The sequence below is a fragment of the Hypanus sabinus genome, chromosome 10 (genome assembly GCF_030144855.1).
Source record: "Hypanus sabinus isolate sHypSab1 chromosome 10, sHypSab1.hap1, whole genome shotgun sequence".
Classification (NCBI taxonomy): Eukaryota; Metazoa; Chordata; class Chondrichthyes; order Myliobatiformes; family Dasyatidae; genus Hypanus; species Hypanus sabinus.
The window spans coordinates 137,118,865-137,137,836 of NC_082715.1; the positions used below are offsets into that span (position 1 = coordinate 137,118,865).

Sequence of the window (18,972 nt, forward strand, 5' to 3'; positions counted from 1 at the left end):
AAGAGATTGACATTTTTGCAGATACCAAACTAATCAACGGATTAGATTGGTACAACCATGTGATATGGAGGTAAAAGATTAGCTGTGGTCTTACTAAATGCAGAGGGAAAAGATCAGATATAATCACTCTTAATGCTGAAGCAGCAAAGACTATGCTCCTTTCTATTTCTTATGCTCTTATGATTAAAAAAAAGGTTCTTTATCTGATGCAATTCATTATAAACGAGTGCTAATTTAGCATAACCAAAAAATATTTATACGTAATGCATTAACACGGTACAGGCAGTCCCCGGGTTACATACAAGTTCCGCTCTTGAGACCGTCTTTAAGTTGGATTTGTACGTAAGTCGGAACAAGTACATCCGGTATTATTTAGCGTCAGTTAGTCAAACGTTTGTCTTAGTATATAGTATATATTTTACCTTTCTAAGCATATAAAATACTTAAGAAACATATGTATTCCAATAATTAAACCACTGCATTGCTTAGTAATAAAGCGATGTAGCTTTCATCAGGGCAGGGCCTCTCACATGCTCCATTATTCTCACTTTATAGTTTAAAATTGTTCCGATCGTTGTAGCCTAACGCTTTTCCAATGACCAATGGTGTTTCACCTCTTTCCAAACGCTTTATTATTTCCACTTTACTTTCAATCACGATTGCTTCCCGTCAAAGGAACAGAAACACTGTGGGCGGCGGCTCCTGACCTGCGCCAACTCCCGAGGTCCGCTGGGTCCTAAGGACCACCGCACTGAAACAGGTTAAATGGGAGCTGTGATGGGTTTGGGTATTTGATCCTCCACAATATTCCGTGTGGGAATTTAAACTGGAGGTGGCAGTGTTTTTCTTTTTACGAGGTTGAGCTGCGAGCTCGACATTAACCCAGCACAGATGGTATGGGAGTCATTGGACGACATCAACCCGGCTCGGGAGTGGTCTGTCACTAAATCGAACTCAGGAACCTCCATTCTCCAGCCTGGTGCTGATCTCACTGCACCACCAGCCAACCGGAATGGAGGGGTGGGGGGGTCAGGGTGAATCTTACTAAGAAAAATTGAAGCCAAATACATAGTTAAGCACTCAATACAGTGTCAATGGCAATAACTTAAAATGGCAGATGGCGTTCTCCTTCCTCAGTTCGTAAGTACGAGTTGTCCATAAGTCAGACATTCGTAACTTGGGGACTACCTGCATTGCATTACTCTTAACAGCAACACAAAGTGCAGCTGGAAAAATTTTGGGTTTTTAATAATTTTCACAATACAAATAATTTGGGAATATAGAAATACTAACTATTTGCAGATTATGAAATACAACACAGAAATGATACAGGTTTAAAAATCAGTTTGTTTCCCTGGCAAGTACATTTGACTGTTCATTGGCAGAGTTAAAATCACACTGACTACACTTTACAAATACAAGATCTGAATCATTTTGCGGAAATTTGTATAAACTGTAGATTTATTCTTACCTCTAACACATCTTCTGTCTGATCTGAGCTTAAAATATTAACTTTCACCTTCTGTCCATTGGATAGACAGACATCCAGCTGTACTTCTTGAGTTGGAATCTGCTGAGTTTCCTAAACATACCAAATTGTTGAAACCATGAAGACGGATTTTTCCAGAAATTTGTCAAAATACAAATTATCTTATTTGTCATTGATTAATAATTAAGATATATCTTCATTATCATACTATACTCAAATCAGTTAATTCGAAATCTGCAATTGAAACTGTGGATGAGAATGTCGTTGGCTTTGGTTGAAATGAATGAGTTAAAAACCTGCAGCTTAGAAACAGGCCCATTAGCCCACAAAGGTGTGCCGAACACCTAGGCTTACCCATAGACCTCTATTTTTAAGCTCCTCATATCCATCTAGGAGTCTCTTAAAAGATCCTATCGTTTCCACCTCCACCACAGGCAGCCCATTCCACGTACTCACCACTCTCTGCATAAAAAGCTTACACCTGACATCTCCTCTGTGCCTACTTTCAAGCACCTTAAAAATATGCCCTCTCATGCTAGCCATTTCAGCCCTGGGAAAAAGCCTCTGACAATCCACAGGACTAATGCCTCTCAATATCTTGTAAACCTCTATCAGGTCACCTCTCATCCTTTGTCGCTCCAAGGAGAAAAGGCTGAGTTCACTCAACCTATTCTCATAAGGAATGCTCCCCAATCGAGTTAACATCTTTGCAAATCTCCTCTGCACCCCTGCTATGATCTCCATGTCCTTCCTGTAGTGAGGTGACCAGAATTGAGCACAGTACTCCAAGTGGGGTCTGATCAGGGTCCTATATAGCTGCAACATTACCTCTCAGCTCTTAAACTCAATCCCACAATTGATGAAGGCTAATGCACCGTATGCCTTCTTAACCACAGGGTCAACCTGTGTAGCAGCTTTGAGTGTCCTATGGATTCAGACCCCAAGATCCCTCCGATCCTCTAAACATATTAATGATATATTTGACCTACCAAAATGAACCACCTCACAATTATCTGGGTTGAACTCCATCTACCACTTCTCAGCCCAGTTTTGCATCCCATCAATATCCCGCTGTAACCTCTAACAGCCCTCCACACTATCCACAACACTCCCAAACTTTGTGTCATCAGCAAATTTACTAACCCATTCCTCCACTTCCTCATCCAAGTCATTTATAAAGAGCAGGGGTCCCAGAACAGATCCCTGGTCACCAGCCTCCATGCAGAATATGACCCGTCTACAACCTTTCTTTGCTTTCTGTGGGCAAGCCAGTTCTGGATCCACAAAGCAATGTCCCCTTAGATCCCATGCCTCATTACTTTCGCAATAAGCCTTGCATGGAGTACCTTATCAAATACCATGCTAAAATCCACATACACTACATCTACGGCTCTACCTTCATCAATGTGTTCAGTCACATCCTCAAAAAATTCAGTCAGGCTTGTAAGGCACGACCTGCCTTTAACAAAGCCATGCTGACTATTCCTAATCATATTATACCTCTCCAAATGTACATAAATTCTGCCTCTCAGGATCTTCTCCAACAACTTACCAACCACTTAAGTAAAACTCACTGGTCTTTAATTTCCCTTTCTTGAATAAGGAAATTATAGACTCATCTCAAACCATCCGTCTGAGTGTGTCCTGCTTATCCTCCCTTTTGCACTGTCTCCAAGCTTTCTCTATTTGTGAGCCAACCTCTCTTTCCTCCATCACTTCAGTTTGGTTCCCACCCCCCAGCAATTCTAGTCTAAACTCTCCCCAACAGCCTTTGCAAACCCTGCCAACATATTGGTCCCTCGTCATCCTGCCCCAGAAAAGGTCCCAATGATCCAGAAATCTGAATCCCTGCCCCCTGCTCCAATCCCCCAGCTACTCATTTATCCTCCACCTCATTCTATTCCTATATTCACTGCCACATGGTACAGGCAGTAATCTGGAGATTACTCCCTTTGAGGTCCTGCTGCTCAACTTCCTTCCTAACTCCCTGTAGTCTGCTTTCAGGACCTCCTCCCTTGATAATGGCTGAGGTTATCAATCTTGTAAAGACACTGCCCAGAAAGCGGCAATGGCAAACGTAGAAAAATTTGTCAAGAACAATCATGGTCATGGAAAGACCATGGTTGGCTTTGTAATATGACATGGCACATAATGAAGAAGTGAACCTGCAGTAGTGTCACTGCAGATAGTGCTATTGCCCAAGTTAAATACTGACTTGTGGTCTATATGCACGGTGTTTACACATTCCCCGTGGCTGCTCACATTCACTCCAACTTCCTGCTGTTACAATTCAAATCAAACAGACAGAGGCAAAGGAATAGAAATCGAATGGTTGTTGGTGAGTGAGAGATGAGTCGTAGATTGCTCCGGACGTCAGATAGACCAAATGGCCTTGCTCAATATCATAGGGAAGCATGAAAGAAAAACATTGCAAGTAACACTACTCCTCCATTTTGCAAGAATCACATCCTTTATATCCTATTTTGCAGATTTTTAGCTCTAATTTTTTTAAGTGGCTGAAATGAAACAATTCCTATGGTTTTTCATTAAAAAAAAGTGCAGAGTTAAATGAGCTACAATGTCTTTTGACAATGATGGATACACAGCAACTTTAATAATGGATGAACACGTCTCATTTTTCACTAAACACTGAGTGACAATGGAACTTTTTGTCAGTGTTTTAAATCATCACTCTGGGGAAGATAAATCAACATCTCAGAAGTTAAACTGGTAAAATGCAAACTTATGACAACATCTGGACTTTCAGGTGGTTCTGAAAAAAATCTCTGAAGGAAACATTACAGCATAATAGTTGGATGAATGTGGGCTGAACAGATTTCAAAGTGCAATTAAAATGCAAAACTCTCTTAGGTACAGCAGCAGAGCAAAGGCAATATTTCAACTGATGAGATACAAAAGCCAAAATGAATTTTGTCTCCATCCCAACCACCTGTCGTTTCCTGTCAGTCACTTTATGCACAAACTTTCTTGTGCTTGGCATCACTTTATAGACAAGTATATAAGCTATGTACTTGTATTTATTGTTTTTTTTTTAATTATTATATTCTTTACCTTATTGTGTTTTTCTGTGTGCTGCATTGGATCCAGAGTAGAAATTATTTTGTTCTCCTTACACTTGTGTACTGGACACCATTAACTAATTTTGAAATATTCTCCAAGCTGAGAATTCTCACCAGGATCAATCAACATTTACTCTTTCATTGAAAACTATCTTACTCAGCCAGCAGATAAAAGCTAAGATGATCTACAGGAAAGTAGATTGACAACCTAGATCATATAGCATACCATGAAACTCGATACAAAAAAAAAATCACAGCAAAGCTAGTGTTATTAATTCAGCAAAATTAATGTGAAACAGAAAATATAAATCACCTCTCAAGTTATCAGTATTAAGATGGTTCCCTTTAGTCCTTGGCCGATAGCTTAATTCAGTACTTTAATATCAATGGTAAACCTCTCTCTGACATTCTTCTTGATTTGTTTTGTGGTTATTATGAATACCAACATACCTGCTGTGCCTTTCTGAGGAAGCTGTTGAATGCTTCACTGCTGCCAAGCAAGGAATCCTGGCGTACTAAGACAAGATAAGAATCAGTGAAGATAATGCACAATAATTGTTCCTAAATAAATTTTATGTATATGTATCTAATCTCAGGTGTGGAAGATTTCAAAGTTTGTTGATAATTTCTCCAACTCAAGGCAAACAAGTTATTTTTATTTACAGAGGATGCCACAAGTGTAAAACACTTTGACTTCTTCGAGAGGATCAGCTTCTTGTCCTCTGCCATAAGATTTCTGAATGGACAATGAACCCATGTACATTACCTCAATATTTAATTTCCTTTTTTTGTTCTTTGCACTACATGTGTGTACAGACACACAAACACATGTACACAGGGTTATACCTGCCATTTTCAAGGACAGGAAAATCCATGCAATCATCTTTTGTTACAACTCATTTGAAAAGTAGAAGCATAGGGGCAGGAGAGGAGCACATAACTCATTAATGAACACAAAGTCATTACGCAGGCATAGCTTTTGTTTGAAACTTTGTTAAAACATAGGGCAAGTAGTTCCTCTGGCATGTACAAATACTGAGTGATCCACAAAATTTGAAATTATATGCATTTTAGATTTCTTCTATTACATGGAAATATGATTAAAAGATGCTTGTAAGCTTAGATGGGCATAGGGGTAGCATATAACTATTATAAATAAAAGGCTATTTAAGAAGGTGCATATAGGTGAGGGCAAGGAGACACCATTGAAGGACTTAGAACATGGAACAGTACAACACAGGAAAAGGCCCTTCAGCCCACATTGTTCTGCTAAACAATTAGTAATCAAATGGCTAACTAATCTCTTCAGCCTACACAACATATATATCCTTCCATTTTCCTCACATTCATGTGCTTATCTAAACATCACTTAAAAGTTCCTAATCGTTCTAGCTCTACCACCACCCTAGACAGGGCATTCCAGGAACCCAACACTCTTAAAACAACCTGTTTTCAATAAGGAGGTGCAAGGGGCAAGTTCATGCTAAACTAAAATCAGAAAGAATCAAAGGTATTAGATTGTAGTAAGAATTTACATTTTTTTCTGAACAATAGTTTTTAAAAAGCAACTTATTAAATGTAAATATTTTACACATTTTTACATTAACACAGGTGAAAAGGAATACGTTCTTACCATTCTGAATATATTTTTCTAATTGCTCTCGACGTTGCTCAACTTCTGCAGTTGTTAGTGTGAATATCTTTTTAGGAGGAAAGTGAGGAAGCACATTGTTCCCATATTCTTTTCTCAGCTGAAAAATATATAGCAACTATTTAGAACTGAAATTTGGAGGTTTTTGCAGATTTCTATTTGAATAGAATATTAAAAAATGTTGGTTCTAACAATGCGAGAAGTATTTTGACAAATCAATAATTTGAAGCTCAGTTTTTGTATAAAACAAAAATATTCACATGTAGCTTTAAATACCATATATAGAAACAGTGCAATCATATATTTTTCTAAATCATTCCTACTGCACAATTATTTCTACTAATTTGTAATGTAAAATCATAACCCTTCTGAAGAATTGAAAAGTAATTGCTCTCAGCTTCAACATCTTTTACAGAACAAAGAATCATCAGCAGCAAGCCACCAGCCCCTCAAGCCTGTTCTGACATTCAATATGATGATCGATCTAAACACAGATTCTGCAGATGCTGGAAGCCCAGAGTAGCACACAAAATGCTGCAGGAACTCAGGTCAGGCAGTATCTATGGAAAGGAATAAAAAGTCAACAGTCTAATCCTCTCCATGGATGCTGTATGTCCAGCATTTTGTATGTGCGACTGCAGTTGATCTATGCTGGCCTCAACTCCTCTTCTGTGAAGCTTCCCATATCCACCAATTCCTTAGACATTAAAATATTCTATTTCCACCTTTAAATATATCATATAATCTGGCTTGCATTATCCTCTGGGGTGGAGAATGCCACAGATTCACTATTCTCAGAAGACATTTCCTTGAACCCAAGTTTTAAACGCGGGGCTCTTGTTTGTAGCTATTGCTCCTTGTTCCTCATTCCTCCACTAATAAAAAACATCTCAATATCTTCTGTCAAGCCTCCTAGGATTTTATATATTTGAATGGCTCAGCTTGATCAAACAGATTCACCTGTCTTGACAGGACAATCCTTTCATTCCAGGAATTAGCTTGGCGAACTACATGAATAAATTATTTATATACCCTACTGCTAGTCAGCAAAGAGGAGTAAATCTGTGCACAGTCTAAGATGTGGATTCAAATGTAACCAAAAACACCCTTTTCTTACACTCCAACCAATTTGCAATATGGACCAAAATGCTACTTGCTCGCCTAACTATATGTTGGACCTACCTGTTAGTTCAGATTCATAAACAAGAGCAACAGGTTCCCTCAGAATTTCACTCATTTGCAGCCACTCCATTTTCCACAAATGACCACCACTGCCAGTCAAATTTTAAATGGCACCTTCAAGAAATTCCAAATCTTTTAACTGCGAAGTGTTTTGTATGCCTGTATGTATTTATTTAGAGCAGGGGTTCCCAAACTGGGTCCACAGATTCCTTGCTTAATGGTACCGGTCCATTGCATAAAAAGGATGGGAACCCAATTTAGAAATTTATTGTGGAATAGGCACCCCGCAAACCATGACAGATCCGTTTTAACCCTAACATTTCTTTTGTAATGCAGAAAATCTAAAACACACCTGCTCATGTAGTCCATAAAGTTGACTGTATCGAACTCGACAATGTAACACACCATTTACATGAATATTGTACGCCTGCAAAGGTAAAATTGGAGATTGTTGAATAGATATACTCAGACAAATTGAGCATTGGTTTCATTTGCTGTGAGAGTCATTTACTTACTTCATGCACATTCCACTCTCAACACCCCAAACCCCATAAAAAAGCAAAAATTGGAATACTTGGACATATTATCTTTACTGTGTTGTAGTTACAGGTGACAATTTATTCTGCAAAGAGCCTTTCCTATGCATTTCCTCTTTTCTCATTTTTATAAACTAGCTGTTTTGCCTGTCAGTTTTCTGCTTGTTCAGGGTTGTACATTTTTGGAATCCTCAACCAAGCAGGTAGCAAAGGCCAGCCTTTGAGCATTTTCCTAATCAAGATTGGTAATTTTTTGAATATTATGGTAACCATGGGATGAAGTTACTGCAATGGTAACCTGGTAGTTAGAAATAAGTGAAAAGAGAATAAGAAATTTATGCTGATCTTGAGTCGAAGTAAAGTTTATTATCCAAGTACAAATGTTACCATATATACCTTGAAATTCATTTTCCAGCAGAAAACAAGAAAATAAGAAATACAGTAAAATTAACAAAAAAAATTATACATGATCAAAGACTAACAAATAACCAGTGTGTAAAAGACAAATTGTGCAAACAAGTAAACCTATAATACTGAGCAAATAAGGCTGGCGGGTAGCGTAATGGCACCTGCACGGATTTTGAGGCAAGTAGTCCCAGGCTTGACTCTGGCCGGCTCCTTACATGCTTCCTAATGTCTTCCATAGTGAAGACTGACACAAAATACTTATGTTCCATCACTTCTTTGTCCCAAATTACTATTTGTCCAGCATCATTCTCCAGTGCTCTGATATCCAATCTTGTCTCTCATTTGCTGTATATATATGAGAAAAATCTTTTTGTATCCTCTTATGTTATTGGTTAGCATATCTGCATATTTCATCTTTTCCCTCTTCATGGCTTTTTTAATTGCCTTCTGTAGGCTCTTTTTAAATCTCACACTGTGTCAGCAAAGAATAACCTCTCATGCTGATTGCAGACAGTCGAAAATTGATAGTAGCATAGAGTATGAGTGAGGATGAAAATTGGCAACAGTGTAGAAGGATGAAAATTGGCTAACAGAATCTTTAGCCCAGAACTGAAATGTCAAACTCTAGAGAATATGTTTTTAAAGTTAAAGTTGTCACACTGAAAGGGTTAGGTACTTGGAATAGGTTAGCAGTGAAGCTAGCAGCTTGTTCGAGTTTAAGAGACTTTAAGATGGAACATGACCATCGAGGCAGTGGTGACACAGGATTTAGTATAAACTGGCATCAAAATTGGCACAACATTGTGGGTCGAATGGTTTATCCAGTGCCATACTGTTCTATATTATAAAAGCACAAATATTTAACAGGTGAAATAGAAACAAAATGTATTTCAATCTATAATAGAAATCCACAAAATATTTTGGCAAGTTTAACTGCAAGCTATTGATTGACTAATCCACAAATGTTATCTGTAAACTCAAAAAAAAAAGACTTTGAGAAGATTAGGCAGCATTTATGCAAAAAGTCAGTTGACATTTCAGGAATTACTGTTTTAGGATTCTTTTCCCATCTAACTCTCTTCCTTCCCTAATTAAATTGATAAACATGAATGAATCACCAAGGGAAAATTAAAGGTTATTCAGAATCAATTAAGAAATGCGAATCAGCACTATGCCCAATTACTACAATGGGAGTTAATTACCAATTAATATATTAAGTTTAAAAGATTCGACCATTTTGCTTCTTGAAGCTCTGTCATTCAACTGGAATACGGTAGACTGATTTCACATGAGGGGTCAGGATAACGAAGAACTATCTGATCAAAACCTGCTTCAATGTCAGGGTAGCAGTCCATCACCTGAAGCGTTTCGTCTCGTTTTAAAAAATATCCCTGTTCACATTGAAACAGAAATTTCAGTGAATCTCCTTCTACTGCGCATGCGCAGAACACATCTACCGAAAACAAGTGACATGTTTGGTGTTGAATCTCGCCGTTTGTGTAGTTACAGACTAGAAAAATTTAAAACGACAGATAGCTGTTGGCTCTCGCGCGGGAGAACTTAAAAGTAAATAAAAATACTGCAGCGTACGGAGGCAACCAACAGGGAGTTCACGGACAGATCGACCTGGCTGATGACGAACATCGAAAAACTAACTAACTCTGTTGCATTAGGGTTGCACTTTGGAGAGTGTTTCTGAAAAGCTCCAGTTTCGGGGGACGAAAACGCCATTTTAGTGTGGACACAGCGTAAAAACGAAAAGAAAAGGCTTCAGTTACAGATTTATCCGTGTAGTGTGGATGTAGCCTAAGGCTAGTAAGGGATGGCTGGCTGGCTAGCTACGTAAAGCGCTACAGCCTCAAGAACTTAAAGATCACGGGAGAATCGGCATTGTCTGATGCCGAGACAACATCGGCGTTCCCAGAAGAGATACGATGGTTGCGTTTGTACTAAACATGTACAGACTTATTTTTTCTTGTCATTATTCCCTAAACAATATAGTATAACTATTTACATAGCACTTACATTGTATTAGGTATTATAAGTAATCTAGAGATGATTTAAAGTATACGGGAGGATGTGCATGGGTTATATGCAAATACTACACCATTTTGTACACAGGACTTGAACATCCGTGGGGGGGGGGGGGGGGGGCCTCGTAACCAAACCCCCGTGGATATGGAGGGCTGACTGTATACTTTCCACCAATGTGAGTTCATGATGGCTAAAAAGACAAATTATGCAACAATACCTTAAGTAGTAATACTGTTGCTTCCCAATCATTTAACTGGATTACTTGTTCACAAAAATCCATTACGTTTCAGAAGACCAACATTTGATCTGCATCAAAGTAGTCAAGACGTCGGAAAATGGGGAAATATCAACCACTTAAACTACTTCATCAGGAGAATTAAGAAACTTGGCATGCCTGTCAGCTCTTACCAATTTTTAATCGATGCAACATCAAAAACATTCTGTCTGAATGCATAACAGCTTGGTATGGAAACTGGTCTGCATGTGACAAGAAATTTCAGGGTTATGGACACAGGTCAGCATAGCACATGATCCAGTCTCCCCTCCATGAACTGTCTATACTTCCCACTGCCTCAGTAAAGCAGCCAGCATAATCTACCATGGACATTTTCTTTTCTCCACTTTCCCATCAGGTAGAAGATACAAAAATCTGAAAGCACCTATCACCAGGATCAAGGACAGCTTCTATCTTACTGTTATCACTCTTGAACAGACCTCATTATCATCTTGCATTTTATCACTTACATTAACTACACTTTTTTTTGGTAGCTTTTACACTTCATTCTACATTGTTTTTTTTACCTTATTCTAGACTAATACACTCTGTTATGATTTGATCTGTAATAATAATAATAATAATAATAATAATAAAAAAGACCTTTATTGATCCTGAGTGGGAAATTATTTGTACAAGTAACACACAAGTCAAGCTTTTCACCATCATGAAACCAATACAGATAATGATTTTTTTGAAGATGCATCAGAGAACTATTTCTAAATTTAATTACAACATGATACAATCTGAAAAGCTGGGATGAGAAGAAAAACTTTCACTACACCACTATTGAAGATGAAACATTTTCCATTCAAGGAAGGAGAAAGTTGGAGAGAGCTTTCTGAAAACCTTTTCCATTCACCCTGTGTTCAGAGCTGCTTTTGAGGAAGTGCATCTGTCCTAGGCTGGATGATTAGCACAAATGAAGAACTGTGCGGTACACCCAGTCCGAACCAGTCTTGTTATGATATGGCTTGGGGAAGTAGGTAGAATGATGGGAAACCCCAAATTTCCCAGAATGCCTGAAGCTGAGGCCCTCTTGGTGGATACTCAAAGACCGTGAAGAGGAGTCACGCTTAGCTGCTGGGGTACTGGTGAGGCTGAACTGCAGAAGTCATGGGTTGTACAAGTAAACCGGATGACAGTGATTGTCAGGAACACCTCAGAGAGGGCAGTCACTCTCAAGCAAGGAAAGCCAATGGCACACTTTTTTCTGGTGACAGTAATGTCTAGTTTTCTGGTGAGAGAAGGAGTGAAACCATCTCCTGGAAAGGGAAAGTTGACAGCCAAGTCATTCAACTTTAGCGTCTCCCGCTACGTGGAGGTTGGAAGAGGAGATTGACAGAGAAGATGAAGTCTGAAGGTGTGTTTTCCACTGGTAAATTTGATGTGGGCTGTTTCAAGATTACTCGCCACACCATCCGAGTGACAGAGGACACCTCTTTCCGAGAAAGGTCTCTGTGACTGGCATCCGCAGAGGTGAAAGAGTTCGGCAGCATCTGCTGAAGCTGAAGGAAGCTGGGTTTATCACTGGGACCAGGAGTCCATATGCCCCCCATAGTGGTGGTGAGGAAGGAGAATGGGAAGGTACGAGGTGTGTTGACTATCGGATGCTGAACCGGCACACAGTCCCGACCAGTATACTGTTCTGAGGATCGTGGATGCACTGGCCTGCCTGAGTGGAGCGAAGTGGTTCAGTGTACTGGACCTAAGGAGTGGTATCAGATACAAATGAGTGAGGCTGACAAAGAGAAGCTGGCATTCATATGTCCACTTGGATGCTTTCAGTTTGAAAGAATGATCCAGGGCATATCTGGAGCTCCGGCTACTTTCCAGTGTGTCATGGAGAAAACTGTTGGGGATATGAACCTGCCTGAGGTGCTGGTGTACCTGGATGATCCCAGAGTTCGGGTCCACCCTGGTACAGCAGGAGGCAAGGCTACTGAAGGTGTTAGGCTGTCTGAAAGCTAAAGGGTTAAAACTGTCACCAGTTCTACATGATGTCTGTCAACTACGTTGGGCACCTAATCTCACGGGATGGAGTAGATATGGATCAGTCAAAGACAGTGGCGGAGACCAAGGCCCAAGACTGTGAATGCCCTTCACTCATTCCTTGGATTCTGTGGGTATTATCGGAGGTTCGTGAAGGATTACTCTAAAGTGAGTCATCCTTTGAATCAGCTTCTGTGTGGTTACCCTCCCTTGGGGAAGAACAGGACGACGACGAAAGGAGAAGATGGTAAAGATTATCTTAGCCCTTTGGATCCTTTTGGAGCAAGATAGGATGCAAAATGAGAAAAGGGCTTTCAGTTGCTGAAGGAGATGCTGACAAAAGCGCCTGTGTTGGCTTTTGCAAACCCCCAATTGACATATCTATTGTATAGATGCCAGTCAAGATTCTATATCAGGATCAGGCTACAGGGTTGATGCCTGTCACTTTCAATAGCCGGAGTCTGTCACTCCGGGTGAAACTACCCCACGCACAAATTGAAATTTCTGGCATTGAAATGGGCTGTGGTGGATAACTTAAGTAATATGGTGCCAAGTTTGCAGTGAAGACAGACAACAATCCATGGACTTGTATCCTGACCTTGGCAAGATTGGATGCCACAGGCCATCATTGGTTGGCAGCGCTATCTGCCTGTGATTTCAGCCTGAAGTACCAGCTGGGGAGCTGGAACATTGACGCAGGTGCATTGTCCTGACAGATGAATAAAGGGTTGGAAATGGACAGAGAGTGGGAAAGTGCTCCTGCCTGTGGAGTTAAAGCGATGTGCTAGCTTTCCCTCACAGGGAAGTCAGAGGCAGGGCGAGGGCAGGATTGAGCGGTGGATGATTTGCGAGCTTCTGGTTGTGCCATCCCATAAGCTTACTGCAACCTGACGACTCCGAATGCAAAGCAGTCCCTGAACTGCCTAGGGGAAGTGGCTGCTGCTCAGCAAGATGACCCTTGTATAGGTACTGTTTGGTCAGCTGTTGCAGAGGGGAATATGACCTAAGCTGAAACGATGAAACACCCTGCCGTATCTCTACTTCTGAGAGAATGGGACAAACTGGAGTTGATGAAACAGGTTCTATACTGGGTCATATCTCCTCCAGACAGGCCTCTGCTTTTCCAGTTGGTTCCGCCTGAGAAGTATCAGAGGATTGTGTTGAAGTCATTACATGAAGATTCAGGTCATTTGGGGTTTGACAAGACCTATGGATTGGTCAGAGATCGGTTCTACCAGCCCTGAATGAAGTCTGAGGTCGAAGAGTACTATAAGTCGTGCATTTGATGTATTCGGAGGAAGGTGCTCCCCACGAGGGCTGCTCCTTTATCCCATTTACTGAGTGTGGGGCCACTTGATCTGGTATGTATGGATTTTGTCTCCACAGAGTCTGATTGCAGCAACTCTTATTACTGATCACTACACCAGATCTGCTCAAGCCTTCCCACCAAGGAACAGAGGGTGGCCACTGTGGCCAAAATATGGGAGAAGCGTTTTGTTCATTATGACCTTCACAAGCAGATACATAGCGATCAGGGAAAGGATTCTGAGAGTAGACTCATACATGTGTTACTGCGCATGCTTGAAGTTGAGGACTACGTCTTATCATCCTCAGGATGATCCCCAGCCTTAGATGTTCAACTGGGCATTTCCAGACATGCTCAGTACCCTGCAGAACAAATCAGTCAGCATATTGGGCATCTGGTCCACTGCTACAACCGTACAAAGAATGAAGCTACCAGATATTTGCCATATTATTCAAAGTTTGGGCGCGAAATAAGGTTGCCTGTTGACCTTTGTATTGGGACTAGTGGGCAAGAATTGCCAAAGACCTATCTGAATTATGCATCTGACACGAGGAGGGAATTGCAAAGGGGTTATGAACTAGCAGAGTTTTCTGCTACCAAGCAGGATCAAGGAAATAAGAGGAGATATGATCAAAAGATTAGGTTCTCCTAACTGATGCCTGGAGGTGGACCTCTCAAACAATTTGGGCCTACCAGGGAAGCACAGGCTGGCTGACCGCTGGGTGGCTACAGTAGTAGAGTAGTGTAGAGTCAGATGCTAAACCTACCAGTTTTACTGGAGAAACCAAAGGATGGGAATACACAGTGGCATGCAAAAGTTTGGGAAACCCCAAGAGATTTGAGCTCTCAGATTACTTCTACCAAGGTCTCAGACCTTAATTAGCTTTTTAGAACTATGGTTTGTTCACAATCATCATTAGGAAAGGCCAGGTGATGCAAATTTCAAAGCTTTATAAATACCCTGAACCCTCAATCCTTGTCCCAGAATTTCATGAAAAGAACACCACTCCAACTGTTAAGCACGGGGGTGGATCGATCATGCTTAGGGCTTGTTTTGCAGCCAGTGGCATGGGGAACATTTTACTGGTATTTGGAAGAAAGAATTCAATTAAATACCAGAAAATTCTGGAAGCAAACATCACATGGTCTGTAAAAAAGCCGAAGATGAAAAGAGGATGGCTTCTATCACAGGATAATGATCCTAGAAACACCTCAAAATTCACAATGGACTACCTTAAGCTGAAGGTTTTGCCATGGCCCTCACAGTCCCCCAACCTAAATATCATCGAAAATCTGTGGATTGACCTCAAAAGAGCAGTGCATGCAAGACAGCCCAAGAATCTCACAGAACTATAAGTCTTTCGCAAGGAAGAATGGGTGAAAATCCCCCAAACAAGAATTGAAAGACTCTTAGCTGGCCATAGAAAGCGTTTACAAGCTGTTATACTTGCCAAAGGAGGTGTTACTAAGTACTGACCATGCAGGGTGCCCAAACTTTTGCTTCAGGCCCTTTTCCTTTTTTGTTATTTTGAAACTGTAAAAGATGGAAATAAAAAAGTAATCTTGAAATATTGACTGGAGTGCCCAAACTTTTGCATGCCACTGTACCTGTCAAGATTCTCCATCGGAACCACCTTCTACCCCTGGGACAAGCTGTAAGTGTTGACTCAGAGCCTAATGTGGACCCTACACCTAGTAAGAGGGCTCTGTAGCAATGTGGGAGACCAGAAGGACAAGCAGTAGAATGGCCTGGAAGGGAACTGACCACTGAATATGGTACAGACTTAGAGGATGAGGAAATAGGAGTATGTTATATGCTAGCCCTTTGCAAACTCTCCAATAATTGATGGACATTCCAAAACCTCCCCACTCTAATGCAGAAAAAATGGAGGGGACTAGCACTGGACTGACAGGCCTGCGGCTGGACAACGAAGGGAGACTGGGCTCTGAAGTAACTGGGAATGAAGCTGAGCTCAGCCAAGTGACAAGGGGATACAAGTTGCCAGAAGGCACAAGGAATGGACAGGGACAAGCTTCTCCACGTAGACAGGAAAAATCTCAGAGTGTCCAAAATTGAAGTAGATGATGGGATAAGGAGGTCTCAAAGAGTCAGGAAACTCCCATATAGGCTCGCCTACGTCAACTGGGGGAACAGAGTGCTAGGCCTTTTCCACTTGAGGTATGTCACTACCATTTACAAATGGATTAGAGGTCCTGACATCACAAAATTCCTCTGAAAACTTATTAATGAGGGGATGATGAACTATTTTGAGTCATGAGGACATGACTATTTTTGTAGGGTCAAGAGTGTTTAAAAGGTTTAAAGGTTTTATTTTGAGTCATGAGAACATGACTATTTTTGTAGGGTCAAGAGTGTTTAAAAGGTTTAAAGGTTTTACTGTTGAAGGCTATCTCTGTAGAAGCAGCTTGGGCTACTGTTGGAGATGAGGGATGCTTAGGAATGTGGGCCATCCGATCAGGAGAGTGGAACAGGGGGAAGGTTCTAGAGAAGGCCGAGGGAGCGATTTTGTAACTGGCAATGGTAGTGGGTCCTTGTCTTTTTTCAGTGGGAGATGAAGAGAGATGTTGGGAGAGAACCAGTCGTGGGATTTGTTCTGGTGGGGAAATGCGACTCGATGGAGTCCGGGAGCAGAGGCCTGCTGAGGATCAGTGAACATGGCTTTTGGAAGATTTGAGCTCCGAGCCATGCACATTTGACTGTATTACTATAATGGGCCCTTTTGAGTTTTTTTCCTCCTTTCTTTTCTTTACTAACTCTTTGGTTAAGTTAACGTTCACAAATATACTTTATAATTGTATGTAGTGTGCAATCTGTTATTTCATGCTGACTGGCTACTGCAGGCAGTAAATCATACAGCAGTCTCACAAACCATTGTCTTTGAGTGGGAGAGACATCCCAACCCACGGACTTGGCAGGACCAAAGTCATATACTCCCAAGATGTATGAAGCCAGAGAAAGGTGGGTCCTCGCCGTGGAATCCAATGGCTGCTAGATAGGGGCTAATGAGCCACATTTCCAGAGACACCCAGTAAAAGGGAGTTTCAAACAGAACTCTTATACAATAGCATCAGTATCCAAGTTGAATATCACTGTCTTATGATGACATGAAATTTTGTTGTTTTGCAGCTGTAGTCCAGTGCAAAGATATAAAAATATTATAAATTACAAAATAAATAGTATGAAGATAGGAAGTGTTCATGGACCATTCAGAAATCTGATGTTAGATGGGAAGAAGGTGCTTCTGAATTGTTTACTGTGATCAAAAAAGATGAACTCTTGATCTCTAATCAACCTTGTCGTAACTCTTGTGAATTATGTCTATCTGTAATGCACTTTTTGTAACTCTAACACTGTTCTGCATTGTTGATTTTTTGTACTATCACAATATACTTTACAATCTGTCTGGATTGCATGCAAACAAAAACTTTTCACTGTCTCAGTGCATGTGGCAATAATAAAACAATTACCAATTAATCCCACATCCCTCTACACATGGCTCATTCAAATACCTCAAAATGTGGTTACAGTTTCCACCTCATCTGACAGCTTATTCCACATACTAACGACTGAGTTTTGGAGCGCAAGGAAGATTAGTGGTAGCACAACCAGTTTATGAGGCCAACAATCACCAGTCGGGGTTCAATTCTTGTTACTGCATATAAGAAATCTATACGCTCTTCTTGTGATCCAGTGGGTTTCCTTGAGGTGCTCCTATTTCTTCCCACAGTCCAAAGACGCATGGGTTAGTGAGTTGCGAGTATGCTGTGTTGGGACCAGAAGGGTGGCAATACTTGTGAGCTGCCCCTGCACATCCCCCGACCGCGTTGATCATTGGTGTAAATGATGCATTTCACTGTGTTTTGATGTGATGAAGCTAATCTTTAATCTCTACTGCATGAGAAATATCTTTAAATCTCCTCCCTCTCACTTTTCATCTAGTTTTAGATACCACTACCATGGAAAATAGACTCTAGTCATCTACCCTACACCCTTGAATTTTATAATCCTCTCATAAATTTCAGCCTCCTCTGCTTTAGGGAAAGCAGACCTAGCCTCTCCTTACAACTCAAGCCTTCCAATCTAGGTTACATCCTTCTGAATCCTTTCCACACCCTCACTAGCTTAATTACAGCAGTCAAAACTGCACACTACAAGTGTGGCTTTAAACATTTCGCACAATAGTAAGATGGAATTCCAACTGCTGTATTCACATTGTCTCACTGAAGAACAGCATGCTATGTATGCCTTATTAATCACTCTATCTACCTCTATGCCACTTTCAGGGAGTTATGTATATGCATGTAAGGATCTCCCTGTTCAAAATGCTGCCCAGTGCACCGTCATTCACTGTATACGCATCCTGCTGCTGAACGCAAGACTGAACGATGGAGATGAACAAAACAGTGAAAGAACTTGAGCAAGGGCGAGTAACAACCAAGAACTCAAGAAATGCAGCTACAATCTAGACAGCAAAACGACAATACAGGGACAAGATTCAGACACAACCCTCAACCAACACACGCAGTTTATGGCAAGGTCTGCACACCATCGCAGACTTCAAAGCTAAATACAGTAGCGCTGCCAGCATTGTTGCCTCTCTCCCAGACGAGCTAGATCTTTTTTTACGCTTGGTTCGATGCCACCATCACTGAGCCCCCCAAGGAGAGCGACCAATGTGACCTGCACCTTAGTCATCTCTGAGGCTTAAATACGCAGGTGTTTCCAATGAGTGGACAGCCGCAGGACTGGACGGCATCTCAGGCCGGGTACTCAGAGTGTGCATGGCACAACTGGCTGGTGTGTTTAGACATTTTTCATCTCTCCCTCTCCCAGTGTAGCGTGCCCTCCTGCTTCAAAACACCCACCATCATTCCTGTACCTAAAAAGATCAAGGTAACAACTGGCAACCTGTTGTACTCACCTCAATAATAAGCAAATGCTTTGAATCCTGACGAAGGGTCTCGGCCCGAAACGTCGACTATACTTCTTCCTATAGAT

At 41.0% G+C, this 18,972-nt stretch overlaps 1 protein-coding gene across 5 annotated transcripts in view; it reads right to left on the bottom strand.

Moving 5' to 3' along the window:
• Positions 1-18,972, bottom strand: part of snx17 (sorting nexin 17) — a 111,792-nt gene that overhangs the window by 83,152 nt on the left and 9,668 nt on the right. For all 5 annotated transcript variants that reach the window (XM_059983088.1, XM_059983090.1, XM_059983089.1 and 2 more), the window contains exons 2-5: positions 7,755-7,829; positions 6,203-6,320; positions 5,020-5,084; positions 1,472-1,582 (exon numbers count right to left, since the gene is read on the bottom strand). In XM_059983088.1, coding sequence (XP_059839071.1) covers positions 1,472-1,582; positions 5,020-5,084; positions 6,203-6,320; positions 7,755-7,829 — 369 coding nt within the window. The remainder of the gene's footprint in view (positions 1-1,471; positions 1,583-5,019; positions 5,085-6,202; positions 6,321-7,754; positions 7,830-18,972) is intronic.